Source organism: Cynocephalus volans, chromosome 7, assembly GCF_027409185.1.
Source record: "Cynocephalus volans isolate mCynVol1 chromosome 7, mCynVol1.pri, whole genome shotgun sequence".
In the NCBI taxonomy this organism is placed as follows: domain Eukaryota; kingdom Metazoa; phylum Chordata; class Mammalia; order Dermoptera; family Cynocephalidae; genus Cynocephalus; species Cynocephalus volans.
This window is the reverse complement of record NC_084466.1, coordinates 113919388-113941075: the sequence shown is the minus strand read 5'-3', so window position 1 is coordinate 113941075 and position 21688 is coordinate 113919388. Positions and strand designations below refer to the sequence as shown.

The 21688-nt window shown below is 33.0% G+C and overlaps 1 protein-coding gene across 10 annotated transcripts in view; it reads right to left on the bottom strand.

The window, feature by feature from the left end:
• PCDH15 (protocadherin related 15) overlaps positions 1-21688 on the bottom strand; it is an 801855-nt gene that overhangs the window by 48177 nt on the left and 731990 nt on the right. For all 10 annotated transcript variants that reach the window (XM_063103018.1, XM_063103019.1, XM_063103017.1 and 7 more), the window contains 2 exons: positions 13742-13957; positions 5031-5119 (listed from right to left, as the gene is read on the bottom strand). In XM_063103018.1, the coding sequence (XP_062959088.1) occupies positions 5031-5119; positions 13742-13957 (305 nt within the window). The remainder of the gene's footprint in view (positions 1-5030; positions 5120-13741; positions 13958-21688) is intronic.

Below are 21688 nucleotides of genomic sequence, written 5' to 3'. Positions count from 1 at the left end.
AACCTTAGTTCCAGGAACTATAAATTGATTACACAGACATGTTTCAGGAGTTATATAAATATTTCACGGAAATGAGGCTCTTTCACACCAAATGAATAACTACTTCAATTAAGTCTGACTATAATTTTCATACTGTATTTGAAAGTAAAAAGTGTTTAAGCAACTCTGAGACCTAAATTATCAGTTCCAATTCCCGTTGTAACACAGTATGAGTATATCTAAGCTATTTAGTTTATACTTTTCAAAAATGACTTTTCTACAGATTCTCAAGGATTTAAGTTTTAGAACCCCGAATTTCTTTTATTCATTTGGGTTTCATGATGAAGTGGAAGGAGAAGGGAAAGGACATGAAATGACAACATTTCTTAGTTTCTTCTTTAGATTCTATAGCAAATTATTTGTTGGGTATAGTAAGTTGACCCTACTCATCCTTACAGGTGTTTCTCTTATGCCTTAAAATCAAGAATTTATAGGTAAAAGAAACACAAAAATTAAATTGTAAAATCATCCTAAAATACTCCAGAGAGTAGATATGCAAGTCTACCTGTAGGGAATTTAGATCCTCACTGGAATTCGTTGAATACATTAATCTAATTAAAAAGGGATATGTTTCATTACCAAAGGAAGTTAGGTGGTCAATTTTATAAGCATAAAATAGTAAAAGTAACATTAAAATTCCAGTAGGGCCATTTCAGCCCATTCCAGGGAAGTGAGCAGTAATCATTATCATTATAGCAGCTAAGATTTACTACAAACATTCTATTTTCCAGGCTCTGTGCTCTCAGCCATCAAAGTGTACCAATCTTTGTAAAATCGTCCCCTTTATAAAATGTATAGATCACATCACTAATTTTTCCTTTTATCAAGTCTCCCAATTTGTACTGATTTCATGCCCACCAAGGGAACTTTGGATTATGTTCTGGCCTCAAATATGGGTCTACCTCGAGGAAAAAATAAAACTGTTGATCACATGGAATTCAAGTTTTCACTTCATAAGATAGGGACGTCTCATGGGCAATACAAAAAATGGCTTTAATGGGGATGTGACTTGTCACCTATGAATGCTCACAGGGAATAAATGTGCTGATTAGTCTAGTCACTGGAGCAATAAATTCTTGCATTTAATTAACTTTTCGCACTCTGCTGTCTACCTGAGTTATGTGTGTGTTTTCACTGCTCACCCCTAGACACTAATGGGGTGACCACTTGGAGCCTCACAGTGCTGAATCGGGTTCAGCGGTCCAGTTCTCATTGCTACCACTTCATCTACTAAAGTAGATCTCAAAAAAAGAACAGGAACATTTCAGTTAAGAAAACTCCAAATTTATATAGAGTTTTAAAAAGTCTACAGAAAGGAATCAGGCATGGAAAGGGCAATCTCTTCAACAACTAGTGTTAGGAAAACAGAATACCAACTATTAAAGAATGAGGTTCGACCCTCATCTTACACCATTTACAAAAATCCAAAATGGATTAATGACCTAACTTTAAGACCCCAAATTATAAAACTCCAAGAAGAAAACTTATGAGTAAACTTTCTTAATATTGAGTTTGGAAATAATTTATTGAATATGATGCCAAAAGCACAGGCAACAAAAGCAAAAGTAGACAAATGGGACTGATCCAACTTAATAACTTTAGCTCATTAAAGGACACAATCAGCAGAGTGAAAGGCAAATTATGGAGTGGGAGAGAATATTTGCAAATCATAACCCCTGATAAGGGGTTAATACAAGAATACATAAAGAACTTCTACAGCTCAACAACAAACTAAAATACAAACAACCCATTTAAAAAATGGACAAAGGACTTGAACAGATATTTCTCCAAAGATGATATAGAAATTTCCAATAGCATATGAAAAGATACTGAACATCACTAATCATCAGAGAAATGCAAATCAAAGTCACAATGATGTACCACCACACACCTATTATAATTACTACTATAAAAAATAAAATAAAATAACAGGAAACAGCAAGCATGGACAGCATGTGGATAAATTGGAACCCTTGTGCATTGTTAGTGAAATTATATAATGGTGCCATTTCTATGAAAAAAAAAAAGTAGGTTCCTCAAACAAATTAAGAAATAGAACTGTCATATAATCCAGTAATCCCACTTCTGTGTATATATCTATTCAAAAGAATTGAAAATGGAGTCTGGAAGAGATGTTTTGACACCTATGTTCATAGCAGCATTATTAACAATAGTCAAGAGGTGGAAGCAACCCAAATGTCTAACAAAAGAAGAATGGAAAAATAAAATGTTGTATGTACATGCAATGGGATACTATTCAGACTTAAAAAGGAAAGAAATCCTATTGCATTCTATAATGTGAATGAATTTTGAGGAAATTCTGCTAAGTAAAATAAGTCAATCACAAAAGAAGAAATATTGCATGGGTCCACAATATTTTGTGATGTATTTAAAGCAGTCAAATTTATAGATACAGGAAGTAGACTGGTTATTACCAGTGTCTGTGTATAAAGAAAAGATGGGGAATTGTTTAATGAGTATAAAATTTTAGTTGTAAAAGACAAACTTATGGAGAACAACAATGTGAAAATACTTAACACTACTGAAGTGTACACTCAAAAACGGTTAAAGTGTGAAGTTTATAATATGTGCTTTTTACTACAATTTAAAAAAGGAGTCAAGCAAATATGGGCCTCCTATGCGTACTGCACTGGCAAATTTATATTTAATTCTTTAAAAACCAACACAAGATAGACATCTTTATTCTAATTCTCAAAATGAGAAAGTATGGCCCAAAGTGTTAACTATCTTGCCCAGAGGTCACACAACTGTAATAGAATTCAAACTTGTACGCCTGAATCCATAATCTGCATTCCATTCTAAATTACGCTCTTTTAATAAAATGAGCAAAATCCCTGGCATCTCTCTGCCTAAACCTACTGACTTTGCGCTGCTAACCCCATGTACATAGAATATTTAACATTCATTGAATATTCATAATTTCCATTGTCCTAGATGCCTTATATAATTTAGTTCTCATAAAATCATGGTTTTTTTTAGCTCTTACTAATAAACGGTAAAAGTGAAGCTGAAAAAATTTAAGTTATTTGCCCAAGTTCATGCTTCAAATTCAATATAATGTGAAGATAAAGCGTCTTTCACAATGATACAATACTCTCATGACCTGAAAAGTGCCTGATTTTTTTCACTCGTATTATCATATAAACATAAGTGGCAGTAAATCTTATTAAATTCTACAAAATCATATTTGACTGTTTGTTTCATAAATTTTATCTCAATATGAAAAAAAGGCATCATAATTTGCTTGTACAAAATGTCCATTCAATAAAACGCATCAAGTGCCTGCTATATAACTGGAATTATAAAAGTAAAAAAAAAAAATCCTACTTTCATGGAGATTATATTCTAGTGGGAAATTGACATAGAATAAAAATATTATGTAATGTTTTGAAAAAAAAAATAAAGCAGAATAAAGGGTAAGAGATGTTAGATAATGTAGTCAGAGAAAGCCTGTCTCTAGGTGACAATAAAGTGGCTAATCTGCTAAACTTGATGGGCTTAAAAAAAAAAAAAGGCCGCTAAGAGTTGGGCATAATTCTAAAATTTTTTCAGGTATAATCAGCTATTATTTTGATAAAAGTTAAGTATACATAAACTACTTTTGCAGAAGTAAACATGAAACTGCATGATTGATATTTCATGCTTAAAATATTGATAATCACCTCCCCCACATTTCATGTGACATCAACAGGTTGAATTTGTGATATATCCCAAAATTGTTACAAAGCACTTATTCTTTCCTTATAGGAAAGTCATTTATGCTTTAATGAGTGCCTGTTGTATTTTATTTGGTATATAATTACTAAAAGTTTACCTATCTGACTATTTGAAGTTTCTTCTGGAAGTTTAGAAGTGGAGATATTTTGATAGAGATTGGCAAATTGATAGTGATAGCTTACTTCTGTCAACCAGAAATCAATAGAAGACTCAGAAGCACATAAATGTCAAATATTAAAATTATAAAATGATGGCAGGGTAGATTAGGTTAGTTAACAGTGTAATAGTAAAGATATTTTAGTAATACTTGATTGCATTAGAATGTTAGAGAACAGCAGCTTAATAAATAATCACAGCTATAACTCAGTCAACAATAATATGTTCAGCCATGCTTAGTGTATGCTGTTAAGAAAGCAGAGGGGCATGCCATATATTTTAGAAAAATTAAATATATATATTGCTTACAATTTGTCCTAACTTGATTTTAAAAGATAAGTTCTAGCTATCTAGACACATCACTTTGAGAAATAACATATTTCCTGGACTAACTAGACCACATTTAGAATAATTTAGAGCCACAAAATCAAGGGATATATTCAAATGGCTAATGCTATTTCTTATGTGCAGAATTTTGAGGTTTTGTTGATACGTCAATCAAAGTATTCTGAAAAATAAGATCTCACATCTAATTTTCATTCTTCTTTGAAGATACTCTCAGAATCTTCACATTTCCAATGAAGCTATATATTTTTGAAAAAGAGTAAGCTAAATTATTATTAAGACACTGCTTTAAAATATATGTTTAATACTGACAAGGAAGGAAAGAAGAAAATAAGAAAATAAGAAAAGAAGGAAGGAAGGAAGGAAGGAAGGAGGGAAGGGATGAAGGAAGGAAGGAAGGAAGGAAGGAAGGAAGGAAGGAAGGAAGGAAGGAAGGAAGGAAGGAAGGAAGGAAGGGAAAGAGAAAGAGAAAGAGAAAGAAAGGAAAGACAGAAAAAAAGAGACCACAATAATACGTTGAACTTGCAGAAGGAGAGAGCAAACCAAAGGATACTAGAGATTGGGGGGAGGGAGGGAGTGGGTCTGGGGAGTGACAGGTCGGGTAAAGGGCATAAAGAAAAATCACCATCTGTAGTAATGAATATGCTAATAATAAATAATACAAATTTAAAACTGTAATAATTAAAATGATGTAATCCAATTAAAGCTACAGTCATAGGAAAATAAATATGTAAGTAAACGAAATGCATTACTCTGTAAGATCTTCTATTTTTTTTTCCACTAGAGTCGGGGGCACATTAGAAACAATGACTTGCATATCCAGCTGATTTACCACAGAGACCTGAAAGAAGAAAAAACAGAATTCATTTAATTTTTACTCAATAAAATTCATTGTATTGGTCTGTTTTCTATTGCTTACAACAGAATACCTGAAACTGGGCAATTTATAAAGAAATGAAATTTATTTATTACATTTTGGAAGCTGGGAATTCCAATGTCCAGGCGATACATCTGGTGAGAGCCTTCTGATCTTGGTGGGAACTCTCTACAGAGTCCCTTGTAAGGCAGGGTAGCACATGGTAAGAATGGCAAGAGCACTTTCATGAACTTTCCTTATAAAGCCACCACTGTGCACCCGTGATAACCTACTAGACCATTAATTCATGAGGACAGAGTCCTCATGATCCAACCACCTCTCAAAGGCTCCACCTTTCAGATACCATAATTGGATTTCCCATCCTCTTAACACTGTTACAATGGGAATCAAGTTTCCAATACATAAACTTTTGGGAGACCCATTTTACACATAGCATTTCAATAATCAAAAAATAACATTATTTACTCCCTACTATACATAGACACAGTGTTATTTTATTATTTAATTCATGAACAATTTTTTTTTAATTATATGATCTCCATTAGATGTTGGAGATCAACCTGGGAAGGCTGAGAATAATCACCTATTTGTTTTTAACTTAGAAGTTAAAATTTCTAAGTGATTTCAACTAGTTTTGGTTTTGTGTATGGTTTTTTTTTTTTTTTTGGTAATTTACAGAGACATTAAAAGCATCATTTTTGTTTGTTTTTAATTTGGTAACTAAAAAACATTCAGGATAATAAAAATTTATTCATTGTGACTAAGAATCTGAAATATGACTGGTTAGAATTATTTGTTCTAGGGCCAACCCTGTGGCTCACTCTGGAGAGTACGGCAGTGGAAGCACAGAAGTGCTCCTGCCACGGGTTTGGATCCTATATATGGATGGCCAGTGCGCTCACTGGCTGAGTGCAGTGCGGACGACGCCAAGCCAAGGGTTGCAATCCCCTTATCGGTCACAAAAAAAAGGAAAAAAAAAAATAAAGAATTATTTGTTCTATGAGATCATCATATAATCTTCGTGTCTACTTTATCCAACTTTATATTGTGTAGATAGAGAGCTATACACATGGAAATTTATATATGGGGCTGAAATTACCTAATTTAACGAATGTTGATAAATGTGTCCTATTCATCTAACATATGGTGAATTCCTTTCATGTTGTTATATAGAAAAATGGAAGAAAAATAATAGCATTTATCCTGTGTTTACATCATATCATTTACTTTCTTTCTCAGTCCTCTATAGGCTTTAAGTCTAATTCTAACAACAACTATATCAGGTAATTATCATTGTCATTACAATTTTAACAGTAAAAAACTGTAAATCAAAGAGATGTTTAATAACTTGACCCTGACTAAATGCAAGCTGTTAGACTTCCGTGCTTGTGCTGTTTACTCTTACCCAAAACTGATATAAAAAATGTAGGGTCAAATTGCATATTTTCCTGCATGTACATTTACACAGTATTCAAATCACCTAAATGAATATATATACACCAGAACCATGAATTGAATACTGTAGATTAGGTATATTTAGCACCATATATCTCAAGTATATTCTAAAGTAGGACGTAATTTTATGTTGCTACATATTTTTATATAGGTTCCAAGTTCTTTATTTATAAATACTTCTATCAGGGGTCACAAACTCAAATGCCGTCAGGAACCAGGCTGGTAACTTAAATGTGTGAAATAGTTAAAGTCTGGAATGACAGGGAATAGCCCACCAAGTGGAATTGCAGTCAATCACAGAGCACACGACTCAACTGAAGAAATCAGCTACCGTTTAGCTCCAGTGTTTACTGCCATGTGAATACAAGGTCCAGATTTGCAGGATTTTTCAGTTTTTCATGAGAAAAAGCAATCTGAAATGTTTACAACTAATAAGAAATATGTCATTCCATTATGTGAGCCTTATGAATCATATCTAAAGACTATATTAAACCAGGGAACTGTGTGATTACCACCTCTGAGCAAGCAGTTTACACTGGCAGTTCTAACTCTGTGCCCCTACTTCATTATAGGTGTCTCAGACCAAACACCTAAATGTCCCTTAAACATGAAGATAAAACTTCATTGTCTCTTTACAAAAAACATTTAACTTCATCATTAGGAAAATGTATTATCATAGGTTTTTCTTATTGGTCCTGAAGATTTAGAAGTTGCAAAGAAGTTTTTTCTTTCATTATTTTTGAGTTTTTAGTGGTAAAAATATATGGTCAAAATCTCTAGAAGTATGTATATGAGACTTGTGAAATTGTTTCCTTCCTTTCTTCCTTCCTTTCATCTCCTTTTTCTTTTTTCTTTTTTTCTTTTTTTCTTTCAACAGTGGACCAGGGAAGGTTAAATATATATATATATTCTGGTCAAAAACAAATAGCCTAACGCAAGTAGTAACCATAGCATTTTATCTAAACGAGAAGTACAATCACCATGTTTCATTGTCTGGTTCCTGAGGCTCTCCCGTCATCTCCTCTAACTGCCCATTCCCCTAGATTAAGAGGTGCTAGAGTCATGGATTCAAAGCAGAGGAGCAATCCTCATGGATTGGTGCTGAGGCCATTCCTAATTCCACTACTTTTGGGGAGGAGGCTTGGGGGTGGTGACATGGGTTACGGACAGGATGATCAGTTGGGAGCATCAGTATGATACTGGAGAAAGGAGGAAAATGAGTAGGAGTAATTACTCCTCATTTCTAGTTCCTTCAATACAGGGTTGCCATGGCTCTCTGTTTTGCCATACTGTCCACTATTTACAGTTCTCTGTCTCCTGGTTCTGGTAAGCACGTGTTTCCTCTCACCTTTTCAGGCCTGCCGGCTATAATGGACCCCTGCTATTATTAGCCCCAACATCCTGCACGATTTCTAATTTCCCTACATACATTCTGCCCAGGCCCTTATAAACAGACCCTTCGTTAAACCCTCTTCAAATTATCCAACTTGAATGTGCATGAATTTTCTGCCAGGTTCTTACTGATGCAGATTCAAAAAATCACACAAGCAAGTCTCAGGCTGTGTGTACTACAAAGACAGCAAGCACCCTTCACAAATCTTAACATTAGCTGTGAATGAGGATATAAGTAGTCAAGGAACTAATTAGAGGATAATAGATTCATCAGCCACACAGGACAACCAAGCCTACGCCTACGTAGAACAGAAAGAGGATTTAATCATGGAACTCTCCCACCCCCGGGATTGGGGAACTACATTATACAGACCCAAGGAAATTTCATAATTGGCATGAACTAGTGACTGCTGTGCATCTACCATTCTTGCCCTCTTCAAATAGGAGTTTCTGCTGGATATTCTGTATCATCTATACTGGCTGAGTATGTTTCTCAGATCACTGGACCACCAGGAATTCCCTCTGGAACTGATAAAAAAGATGTGAAAACACAACACCTGAGATCCAGGTATGACGTTTAAGTTAAATGAGACTGTTCTATGAGTGGGGAAGAGAGTAAAATGAGTATTTGATAATCAAAAGTTAGTTGTTCATCCAGGAGTTTCTGTCCTTCTACTGGGAACACATTAAGAATAGATTTCTTAGCCTCTTTTGTATCTCTTTAGTGAAGCCATATGATAGACGTTTGACCAATATAGAGTTTGTGGAAAGGAAGAAATAAATGTCATTGAATCTCTCCTATGCTCAAACTTCCCCTTTCTTTCCCAATGTGCATCTAAACAAGGAAGCCACAGAGAAGGTCAGAGACAAGGGATGGAAGAAGCTGGAGTCATTGAACCTCCACATGTAGGAGAGCTACCAAGAATACCGGCCAGACGTGTACACTCTTACTGTGTTGAGTGAGAGAAAAGGAAATTTGTTAGATTACTGAAATTTTGGAGGGTTTTTGTTACAGTTAGCCTACCATGACAAATGTCCAGGGAGTTATTGCCACATGGCTGCTAGAGTATTACTAATTATAGGGCAATAAAAAACTAGAATATTTGTTGTATGTGGGTCCAAGAAAGTTGTAGACTCCCCTTTGCATTAGTATTTTCTGATTTTCAGCAGCTGATTTACAATCAACCTTTTGGAATGTAGTTGGTTTACACATCAGGGATTGTATTTAAAAACAAGATTTGACCTTCCAGATATAAGTAACTCCATCATTTGTCTTATAAGGACAGTCAGTACTTTCTCCTCTCTCAGAAGGATAAATTACTTATTCAAAGGAGTTTTTAAGTGAACTTTACTAAAGTCTGATTGAACTAATTAGGAATTCTAAAGAAATTATGATTTAAGGTCTTCTGGAATATATACATTTTAAGCTTACAATTTATCAAAAGGATTTTCTGATTTTAAAGAATTTTGAAAAGATACTTTTGTATTCTTACGATATAAAATAATAAATGTTTAGTTCTCATAAATTAAAAGTCAGAGTGCATTTAACTTCAAAAATGGTTGTCTTAGACCTACTTCAAAATAGTGATTTTAAAAATGTTTAAATCTCCTGCAAGTGCTAAAACCTAGTTTATGTAGAACATACACATTTTTGACTATGCAATTGAAGAGAATAAGATATTACGGTTTATATTTGTTTGTTCAAAGAAATACTACATTATCATTTTTTCGTTTCTTATTTCATCTATAACAAAAATATTTAAATATTTAAAATTACTAGATTCTATATATGTTACTTTTCAATGTAGCCTCTATGTAAATATTTCCAGAAATTCTCATGTCAGTTTATCACACCAAACATTGAAAATTCTCTGTATAAAATTGCTTTATTTAACTCTTTATAGCCTGAATACTAATGAAAGCTTTTTAAATATATATTTCTATTGCTATTGGGAATTGATCTTTGCAATGATTAAAATTACTAAGTGTGGGTCAAAAATAAAAAGAAGAAACATTAGTGAAGCACAAAATTCTAGTAGCAAGGGTTACCAATTAGCCTACTTTATAATTCCTAAGTTCTTTTAATTCTTCCTTATAAACTTTTTATTTTCCTTTTTAATTTCCCCATTTGTTCCCATAAAGTTTAGATAGTGCAATCCAATAGCAATATAATGTAAGCCACAAATATATGCCACATATGTAATTTTAAATTTTTTGGTACCCATATCAGAAAGAAAAATATAATGAAATTAATTCAGTAATACATTTAACCTAATACGTTTAATGCAATAGCATCCTAAGATGTAATCAATATAAAACAACTTAAGGAGAAATTTTACATTTTTTATCTGTCTCTGATGTCCAGTGTGTATTTTATACTTATAGCACATGTCAGTGTGATCTAGCCACATTGCAAGTGTTCAGTAGCTACATCTGGCTGATAGCTAGCATACTGGACAAACCAGCTCTAGAGACACTTCTATCACCTGCTTGAACTGGTCACTGTCTCTCCTAACTGGTATCTGTTGTAAACTCACTTTTCATAAAATGAAAAAAGTGTTTTAATAGTCTTTATAGATAATTGTATATTTTCTTCTTTGATATTACACCAAAACTCAAGTGGTAATTTCTTAAAGGTTAGTTTCAGAGTGAAATCAAAAACCATGCTTAGTTACATTAAAACCCATTTATCTCTCTTGTACTTTAAATGGTTCTTTTACCCATGAATGATTTTTTTTAACATCTTTCATTGGTTATTTGGAAAATATAGGGTCACTGAATAATGCAGGCTTTTTCAAATGTTGATTCATTTTATTACACAATGTCAAGAAAAAAAAAACACATTTTCTAATATGACCACTGACATTATCATAAAAGCCTTTAAGTAATGGGAAACAGTCATGCTCACAGAGTTAGATACAGACTTTCCAATATTCTAATTTGTGCCTGAAAGCTTTAATGGTATCATTAGCAATAAATACTGTCAGTATTTTTGAAATGACAGACTCACTTCATCTTTGTGTAAATGCTTACCAAATATTCAAGTTTGGATAACCATAGTTTGTCTCTAATGAAAAAAAGCAGCTAGTTCAGCTTGCATAGTGCTTTTCCTTGAGATAACCATCTACTTTCACATGCAGCAGAACTGCTTTATGCATACATCCTGTGTCATCACACAAAAGACCGAAAAGTTGTTTAGTCATTTTTTATAGATAGATAGATAAACAGATAGATAGATAGATATAGATAGATAGAGACAACAGTATTTGCTGAGAAAATGAATGTGGGGTTTAAAAGAAAACAGAGTTAAGAAATTTTTTCCTAAGGAACTCGAAGATGATTTATCATCAGGTGAAATTAGCAAGACAATAGGTGGAATAAATGTGATGAGGAAGAGGAGTTCAGTTTAGGAAACATTAAATAGTTATATTTATTAAATATTCAAGTGGAACTGTTGCATGTGCAAATAGATATATGGGTCTTGTGTTCAGGAATGAGGTTTGGGGTAAAGATGTAAGTTTGAAAGTTTTTAGAATGTCGATATTTTAAAGTTATGGGATGAGTGAGTTCACCAAGTTAATGTATACAGATAGAAAAGAGAATTAATGTCTTATCCCTGAGAAGCATCAATACTGAAAGGTCAGGAGAAAAAAAAAACAAAAACAAAGGAGGTAAACAAGAGAGGATAGTGGGTCTGAAGAAAGCCTGGAAGCCTGGTGAGGGGAATAATCAGTCCTGTGTTGCTGATGGTTTAAATAAGACGGACTGAAGTTAGCAGTGCATTTATTAACATGCAAGCAGTTGGGGACATTGACACAAACAGTTTTGGATGAGTGCTGGGAGTGGAACTATGATTAGAGAAGGTTAAATAGAGAAGAGATGGTGAGAAATCACAGTCAACTGTAACATGAAATTTTTCTGGAAAGAGGAACATGGAAATGGAGTGGTGGTTAGAAGGAGATATAGGTAAAGAGGGCTTTTATTATTTTTTGAAGACAGAAATAAAAAAAAACTGGTTGTGGGAACAATCAGATAAAAGGGGTAACTTGCTATTGATAATGCAGAAAAGAAATGGGAATTGGATCTATTGTACAGGTGGAGGTACTGGCTTCAGATAAAAGAATATAATTCATTTAAAGGAGCAGTAGAGAAGGCAACAAATATTGGTGTAGATCCCAGTAGCTGGGTAGATTTAGTGGTGGGAGTCGTATAACTATCTATCTAAATGTTTTAATTTTATCTTTCAGTGAAATAGGATGTTAGTTAATCAGGCAACAGTAAGGATGAAGAGAAGGTATTGGACTGGGAAGAGAGTAGAATGGGAATGTAAATGAACCAGAAAATATAGCGATTTCTTTGAATTGAATTTCTATCTTCGTAAATATATTTTGGAGGATTTTAAAGTACATCTTAAGATTTCTACACAATAGTTATGGAGTCCTAATAAAACACCTATAAACTTCACATGGATGTCTTCCAAAAGTTCATAGAAAGATTCATATTATCTTTTAATTCTATTTTTCCACAGACTTTTTGAAGTACCCTCACTTATAAGTGTAACCTATTTAATTATATGCTGGTGTTCATTTTAATGATATTTTAATTACATTTAGTTCAGTGATCTTATTATTTAGCCTTTAATCTCCATAATGTGAGTGTCTTAAATAACAGAAGAGAAATGTCATTGTCTTATACAGGTTTACAGATCCTAATTTGATCAAACATCTATGTGAACCTTAGTATCTTCTATGTCAAAAGCTTCTTGGCTTAGATTGGCTTTTTTTATTTTATTGCAGCTTAACTGTTACAACTGAGCATTGTTGCTGGCGGACTGTTCTGACCTTCATACCCACCACAGTCGTGGTGATTGCTTTTCATCATTATCTAAGAAGAAAAATATTTGGTCATTAATATCTGCATGTATATGAAGTTTAAACTTGTCCAGAGTACTAAATGAGGAAAACTGAAAGATGAAGATTTATTAAGATGTAATGAACAAAAGATGAATTATACTTGTCTCTGTCTTTATGTGACAAATAATTTCAATAATAACCCTACTTATAATTGCTATTAGATTTATCAGAGAAAAGTCCAAAAAATAACCCATTATTCCAAGTTGGCAGAAATTCCACAGAATATATGCACTGGTGTTAAATTCTTTGAATAAAAGTTAGTATTAAACTGCCCTTGGAAATGATCTACCACAAAACTTGTGCACAGCTTAAGTGATAGAAAAGTAATACAAGATCATGAGTATTACCAATGAGGATTTTGATAAAACAAGGAAATCATATATTAGACCATAATTTTGTCCCCAAACACTTCCTTTTGTTTTCTCAATTACAATAGGCTAAACATAATTTAAACTATAATAACAATTCATACATTTTAATTTCTACATCATAACTCTGAAATATTTAAAAATGTTTTGTAGCTCCAGCCAACTGTATATTAAAAATGAAATCTACAAAGCAAATACAAATGCAATGCTTACACCACTGCTGTGACAATTATATATTAAAAATATTATGATGCATTTCCCAAATGTAAGGAAAAAAAACATAAAGCAACAATATATATATGTAAATGTTTCTACCTTAAACTATAGCAATATAGCAAAAATTTGGATGAAAATTAATGACATTTATGTTTTAGAAGAACTGTTGTAAATTAATCTCAAAAGTTCTGTGAGCTGAAAACACTGACCCCTGGCTAGTATTGCATGTTTTATCTACTTACAAGTACATCTGCTTTGCCACTCAGTCCCTTCCCATAGTTGTCAGTTGCAATAACTTGGAACTTGAAGTAAGATCTCCTCATATTATGGAAAAGCATAGCAGTTTTGATCAGCCCTGTGTATGTTTCCACCACAAATCCTTCTTTTCCCTCTTTAATTGGTGGTATTATGAGTCGGTATGTCATGGCACTATAATTTCCAGTATCTTTGTCAGTAGCCTAGAAGAATAAAAAAAAAGTAGAGATTATAAATAAGCAGGAAAAAAATATATATTTATATATAGGCTTATTTTTGTTTGTAAGACTGATGTTTCTTACGTAATAATAACACAATAAAGCTCTCCTACAAGTCTGCTTTTTGATATTGTTATGTAGATTTATAGACCTTGTGCCCACGGTGTTGAATGGTTGTTATTAGAATGATAATGACTACTGAACTGTGCATACAAAGAACATAGACACGATGGAGACAATAAATCATGTTTTTTCATTGACATGTCTGCTGAATCATCTCTGGGTTGTGATCCAAATTGGTTGAGGGATGGAATTAGTTGTTTAGCTAACCATTGCCTTGGTGTAATAACCTATACCATGTGATTATGTTTTGATTTAACATATAGACTCAAGAAGATAAACATAAAACACCAAAATAAAATACCTCAAATGACAATAAGATAAATCAAAGTTCAGAGCTTTTAACAAATACATTTAGAGATGCATAGAGATCCTAATTACTTAAAACTGTACCATAATTAGAAAGTATTAGAATAGTAATTTAACTTCTTTTTTAATCATCCTGTATTGTGATTCACCAAATGCTTTCCTGGTGGTAGGTACTTAGGATCTACTTGTTAAAGTTTCCCACCATTTAGAATTAAAAAGGGGTAACTAATTGCTTAGCATTTTTCTGTTTGTTTTTACATACAGTTATGAGCAGAATACATTAAGCTGGCTCTATGACTTAAGGGAAATTTTTTAGAATGACAATTTGAGAATTATTTTATAGTGAAATATTTGGAAAAGAAATCATGGATAGGAGAGTCCTAGAGAATTTATAGATATGTAAGTTATATATTTATTATTATTATTGTCTGGTCAATCTTATTTTTAATAATACTATTATTATTAAACATCATATAGAAATCATTTATGATTTACCATTACAATGCTAATAATTGTACAAAAAAGAATATTATTTAATAAGACAAAAAGGTACTCTGAGGAATGTATTGTTTTAATTATATAAATTTGTGCTGTCCAATAAAATTTTCTGGGATGACAGAAATACTCTACATCTGCTCTGTCCCATACAGTAGGCACTAGTCACATATGACTATTGAATATTTGAAATGTTTATCACAGCTCTACTTACAATAGACAAGATATGGAATCAACCTAAATGTTCATTGACAGACAACTGGATAAGGAAAATGAATATATACACAATGGAATACTAAGCTATAAAAAAGAATGGAATTCTGCCACTTGCAGCTATGTGGATGAGCTTGGAGAAAATTATGTTACGTGAAACAAGCCAGGAACAGAAAGAGAAATACCTCATGTCCTCATTCATAAGTGGGAGCGCAAGGAAGGGAGGAAGGAGGGAGGGAGGGAGGGAGGGAGGGAAGGAAGGAAGGAAGGAAGGAAGGAAGGAAGGAAGGAAGGAAGGAAGGAAGGAAGGAAGGATCACAATAATGTGTTGAACTTTCAGAAGGAGAGAAAAATGCTGTGGTTACTAGAGGTGGGAAAGGGGGTGGGGGAGGTGAGCTAGTGAGAAATTGGTTAATGGACACAAGGAATGATTACATTTTGTGATTATAACATCATGCTATTAATCCTGTTTTAATCATCACACTTTATATACAGGTGCTGATATTCAACTCACTACCACAAAAATATATTTAATCAATTATTTTTCAATAAAATAATTTAAAAAGACATTGATTCTAAGTTTAAAAAATGAGGCTAATGTGACTAAGGAACTAAAATGTTAATTTAATCCAATGTTACTTACATTTGAATAACCAAAGGCTACATAACAAGTGGTTAAGTTGGGATACAAATAATGACAATAATAAATAATAACAAATGTAAATTAAGGTATACCATGAGCTCGACTCAGCTTCATATTCTTCAACTCCATATATGAACCATTTAAAACATTTCAGGAAAACCCTATCTATGAGTTAAACAGGTAACAGACTAAACAACCTGGATATTTCACTTCAGGATCAAATATGTTCAGAATTTTCTAAGGAGTTAAAATTCTCCACTTTAGAAGAGGATAACCTCACACTACCAGCTCATCTCTTTGGATGGTCTGCATGCTTTACATAATGGCCGAGCTCAGTTTAGGCATTAGAATAATGGTAATTAGATTTCAATGTTAGGTCACATCCTCACTCAAAAGGAAAAGAAAAAGAAAATGAAAAAAAAAAACTTACCAAAATTTTTCTTTTTAAGCTTTGAACTCTAAAGTTTTTACTCATTTAACAAAAGATAACATAAGAATTATGTTATCTTTGCAAATTTCCAAATAAAATTAAAGACAGAGTCTGAATCAAGTAATCCAAGACATTTCTTCTACATAAGTAAATTTGAGATTAATGCCAAATAAGACAAAAATTTGGTTACATATTATCCTTTAACTTCTTATTAATGTATACATTTCCCTTGAAACAAACTTTTCTGTTAACATAAACTTTATTGAGGTATAACAAATAGGCAAAAAAGTATACGAATCATTAGTGTATAGCTTAATAAAATTGTGCAAAATATACACATCCATGTGACCAGCAACCACATGAAGAAAGAAAACACAACCAGCGTTCCATAATGCACTTCATGCCCTTCCAGTAATACCCACCTTTCTCAAGGGAAACTACTATCTTGATCTAACATCATTGATTAGTTATGCAAATTTCAATTTCATATTGATGGAATCATAAAATACATTCTGTTTTCTTTCTGACTTCTTCCACTCAATTTTGTGTTCTGAGATTCTAACTCTTTATATTTTAAAGTAAATCCTATATAACACCACAGTCATCTTTAGAAAAGATAGTTACCATAAATCTTAGGGTTTGTTTGGTACATTAAACTGCTTTACACAGTTCTTACTGATTAACTTTTAATTACAATATAAGTAATTTCAGTTTACAGTATCTTTAACTTATTAAATTATGATAACAAAAAGTCTTATTTTATTAAAAAAGTTATGTTGCTTTTTTAAAATGTGTCTTTCCTGAAATAAATAATCATTTAATGCAAAAGTTTGCATATAGAATTAATCATTTAAATTCAGAAATATCTATTTTTTATAGTATATTTGTAGCAAATGGTCAAAAATTTGATACAATTTTTTAAAAAAAATCATGTTTAGTTAACTTCTTAAAAAATATAAAACTCTACTGGCATATGTACATAATGCAGTGATGACTCCATTTTAATTTCTATTTATTTGAATGGGATCTCAAAGATCTCATTTCAAAAGATCCTCATTGAGAATGGCTGACAGAATCATTAGCATTTTTCAAATCTCTTCCCTCTCCCTCAAGTGCGTGTAGTTAAGTACTGGTAAGTTAAAGAGTGAATGATAAAAATTCCAATAGGTGCTGTACTTGAGAATTTTTATATAATTTTGCAATTTAAGAAATTTTTAAGTATAATTTTGAGTCTACTCAATTTATAACAAATTTGATTTAGGACCTAAACCTATCTATAAGACATGACCCCAAAGTATGTGGAGTGTATGCATTACAGTCATACATAGAAAATAACCAAGTGTTATTTTTATGAAATGATATGATATATTTAAATACACACCAAGACACACCAAAGATCAATAGCAAAATTTAGAGCACAATTTGAAATCTGCATCAAGACGCAAAAAGTAAGTTTCAGCACAGAGTGTATTGTATCTATTTGCTTCCTCCTTTTAATAATTTTTAATTTATTTATATTGCTGTCTGTCTTTTGCATTGTGTTTTGGAATGAAGTGGACTCCAAATTCAGGTGTGACTGAAAAAAACTAATCACTCAGAGTTTTAGATTTGCTTATTCATAGAATAAGAAGAATAATATCCAAGAAATATTATTCTAAGATTATGTGTGTGTGTGTGTGTGTGTGTGTGTGTGTGTGTGTGTGTGTGTGTGTGTGTGTGTGTGTGTGTGTGTGTGTGTGTGGCCAAGCACAGAATAATTATAATTATCTGAATTATTCTCATAATGTTTAAAATGTTTAACATTTTCCCATATCATGACGTTTAGCGATGAATATACAAATTTAAGCACTCACTCAATTTATACTCATTACCTCAGACATATTCTAAAATTGCAATTTCCTTAGCAAAACAATGTATTGATCCATTTTTTTCTTATAGAGTTCAAGATGCATGTACTTTGTTCTCATTATATGTGTGTGTATATATATGTATACTATATTTGTAAATATATATATATATATACATATATATATTTCCTTTTTTTTTTTTGCAGGTCTTATTGCTTCCAGATAACTTTTGAATCAACCTTTCAAAACCCCCTCCTCAATTGAAATTCATGCACTTAAATACAATGCACACTCTACCCTTCCTTGTTGTTAAACATAGTGAGGATGTTAGTATCTAGCTCTCAGTCTACCTGTCGTACTTCAACTTCCTCCTCTACCTTGCATTGAATTTGCTCAAGTCAGTGATTGATGCTGGACCTGGTCTCAGATCAATAGCCAGTCCTGTACTCTTTAAACTACAAAGTGCATTTACGATATTTGCATAATGTTCTTGATGCTTCTGCCATCTGCTAACTTTTATTGAGCACTTACATTTGACAGGTGCTAAGCAAATACTTTAGATATATTATCTCATTATCACATAGCATCCTTCCCATTGAGTACGTTCTATCGTTATTATTTTACAGGTGAAGAAATGGAGGCACAAATAGATTAGTAATTTACTCATAATCACACAGATGGTTGATAGGATAGTTGGGTCTCACTCCAAAACCACTACATTCAATATGTCAGAGTAAGTACCAGTAATACAGTTCCAGTGAAAACAACAGCAAATGATGGATAAAATATCCAAAGAATTCTTCCTAGATGAATCAAATAGATGGAAAGAAAATAATAAATATGCAGGTCAAAAACTAAGTGCTATAGACTGAATGTTTACGTTCCCCCCAAGATGTATATGTTGAAACCTGTTCCCCAATATTATGGTTTTTGGAGGATGGGCCTTTGGGAGGTGATTAGGTCACGAGGGCTCTGCCACATATGGGATTAGTGCCCTTATAAAAGAGGCCTTGGAGAGTCCCTTTGCTTCCTTCTGCCATGTGAGGCAACAGTGGAAAGCCAACCATCTGTGAGCCAGGAAGCCAGCCCTCACCAGAAACAATGTTGATCTTGAGCTTCCCAGACTCCAGAAGTGTGAGATATAAATTTCTCTTGTGTATGAGCCACCCAGTCTGTGGTATTCTGTTATAGCAGTCTGAATGAAGTGAAGGCAGGAATACAAAAATCTTAGTACTGATGGTGTCTTTCAGTTAGATGGTTTATTTTTCCCCGAACTGAGTGAATTTAAAATTTAATTTAACTGGTCTTGAGTGGCTCACACAAGAGGAGAGAAGGCCCAAGGCCCAATCATAGAGGTGAGTCTAAAAAGATTCCCCTCCCAAGAAAGCTAGACTCTCACTGTAAGGGCAAACAAGAAACTTATCTCTCCATCCCAGCTGCTTCTGCCCCCAACACCACAAAATTGTAAGAAAAAATTGTCTGGCCTGAACATTGATACTGAGTGAGTGCAGTGGAGACAAAACTTCCTTGAGAATCCAAAACCAAACACAAGATTTCCTTTGAGTTTGCAGCATTTATTCATACACCTCAGTTTGTCCAATCAAAAGAGAGATGAGAACATTTTGAGTTTGTAAAGTCCAATAATGTTGAACTCTACCTGAATGAACTGACAAATCACAACCTGAGAATTTAAGAAAAGTAATCTTTGACTGACATCTCAGCCTCCTGGCAGAAAAAAGTGCTTCTTCAAAAAACTCACCTTTAAATCATGTCTAAAGTAATTCTAATACAGTCCCAAGAAAAATGAAAAGTTAGAGTAAAACAATTCTCAAAACAAGAAAAAAATATCATGAAAGAGTCTGTTGAGATAAAAAATTAAATTAATACCCACAAAGACATTAGATATTTGAGTTAGTAGATTATAAAGCACATATGTTTAATATGTTTCAGTAAATAATAAAGATCTTTAAAGTCTGCATAAAAAAAAGAATAGGTAAAGAGAAATACAAAGCATCTTTTAAAAATGGAATTAAAAACTCAGATTAGGCATATCTGATTAGGGAATTAGTGAACTGAATGACAGGGCAAAAGAAATGATCTGCAATACTTGACAGGGCTACAGAGATGAAGAAATCTTTGATAAAACTTTGAGATGCAGAATTTAGAATGAGAAAGTTTGGCAAACATCTGATCAGAGTTTCAAAAAGAGAGAAGGGAGAACAGAACAGAATTTTCCAGTACTGATAAAAGACAGCTATCTACAGTTTAAGAAACGCAATAAACTGCAAATGGTAAATAATGAACGACCCACACCTAGAACCCCCCCCACACAGAACATTCTCTACCCCACCCCTAGCCCAGAAGTGGGGTATTAGAAAGTCTTTGAGTGGTAGATGGATAGTTGATTTCCCAACAGCAACACTGAAAGGGAGATGATAGGGAAAATATATCTCCAAAGTGCAGAGAGAAAATAACTGTCAATATAGAATTCTAGATGTGATAAAAATGTCTTTCAAAAACAAGGGTGAAATAAACACGGTTTCAGACATTGAAAGAGTTCCCCATGAAAAGAACGCATGGAAAATTTTAAATGAAAAGAATGTGATTCCAGATGGAAGAGCTAAGATTTATAAAGAAATAGAAAAACAGGGCCGAGCCCGTGGCGCACTCGGGTGAGTGCGGCACTGGGAGCGCAGCGACGCTCCCGCCGCGGGTTCGGATCCTATATAGGAATGGCCGGTGCACTCACTGGCTGAGTACCGGTCACGAAAAAGGCAAAAAAAAAAAAAAAAAAGAAATAGAAAAACGAAGTGGCAAATGTATGAGCAAATCTACATAAGAATGGCCTCTACAATAATTATATTGTGTGTAGTTAATAAAAAGGTAGAGTAAGGCTGGCTGGTTTCTCAATTGGTTAGAGCATGGTGCTGATAACACCAAGGTCCAGGGTTCCATCCCTGGACTGGCCAGCTGCCAAAAAAAAAAAAAAGGTAGAGTAAAATATCCAAACACAATAATCTATAAATTAGAATGGGACTGACTGCAGTTAAATGTTCAAGACTTCTGACATTCTAGATGGAGACATTGATATTTTTAGGTCCGAAATGTGTTAACATTTCTAAAGTACCTTTATTTAATAGAAATAGAGTGTATACCTCTCAAATACACTAGAAACACATGGGGTAAGAAAAAAATATCCATCCAAAAAAAGATTTCAAAAGGAGAGAAAAAGAAATATAGGAAAAAAACAAAAACAAAAACACAACAAAGAAAAACCCACATTAAATAATAGTGGGTAAAATTTATTATATCTGTAATTACTCCAAATGTCATTCAGTCTTCCACTTAAAAGACCAGGTTAATAACACAGGATAAATTACACTCTACTGTATAAAATATTATGCTTAAAAGAAAGAAAGTGACTGAATACATAAACCAAAATTCATTTATATTTTAATTTAGAACACGTTTATTTTCAGATTGAATTTTATGTTTCTGGCTTGGGGGGGGGCTTAGTGAGGGAAGAACTTATATTTTAAAATTCTAGCAATATTGGAAGTTAGGCCTGATGCATGCTGTGTGGCAGAGAACCAGTTTGAAAGGAAACTATTTGCCTAAAATGTAATTTTTTTTTTTTTTTTTTTACCGGTAAGGGGATC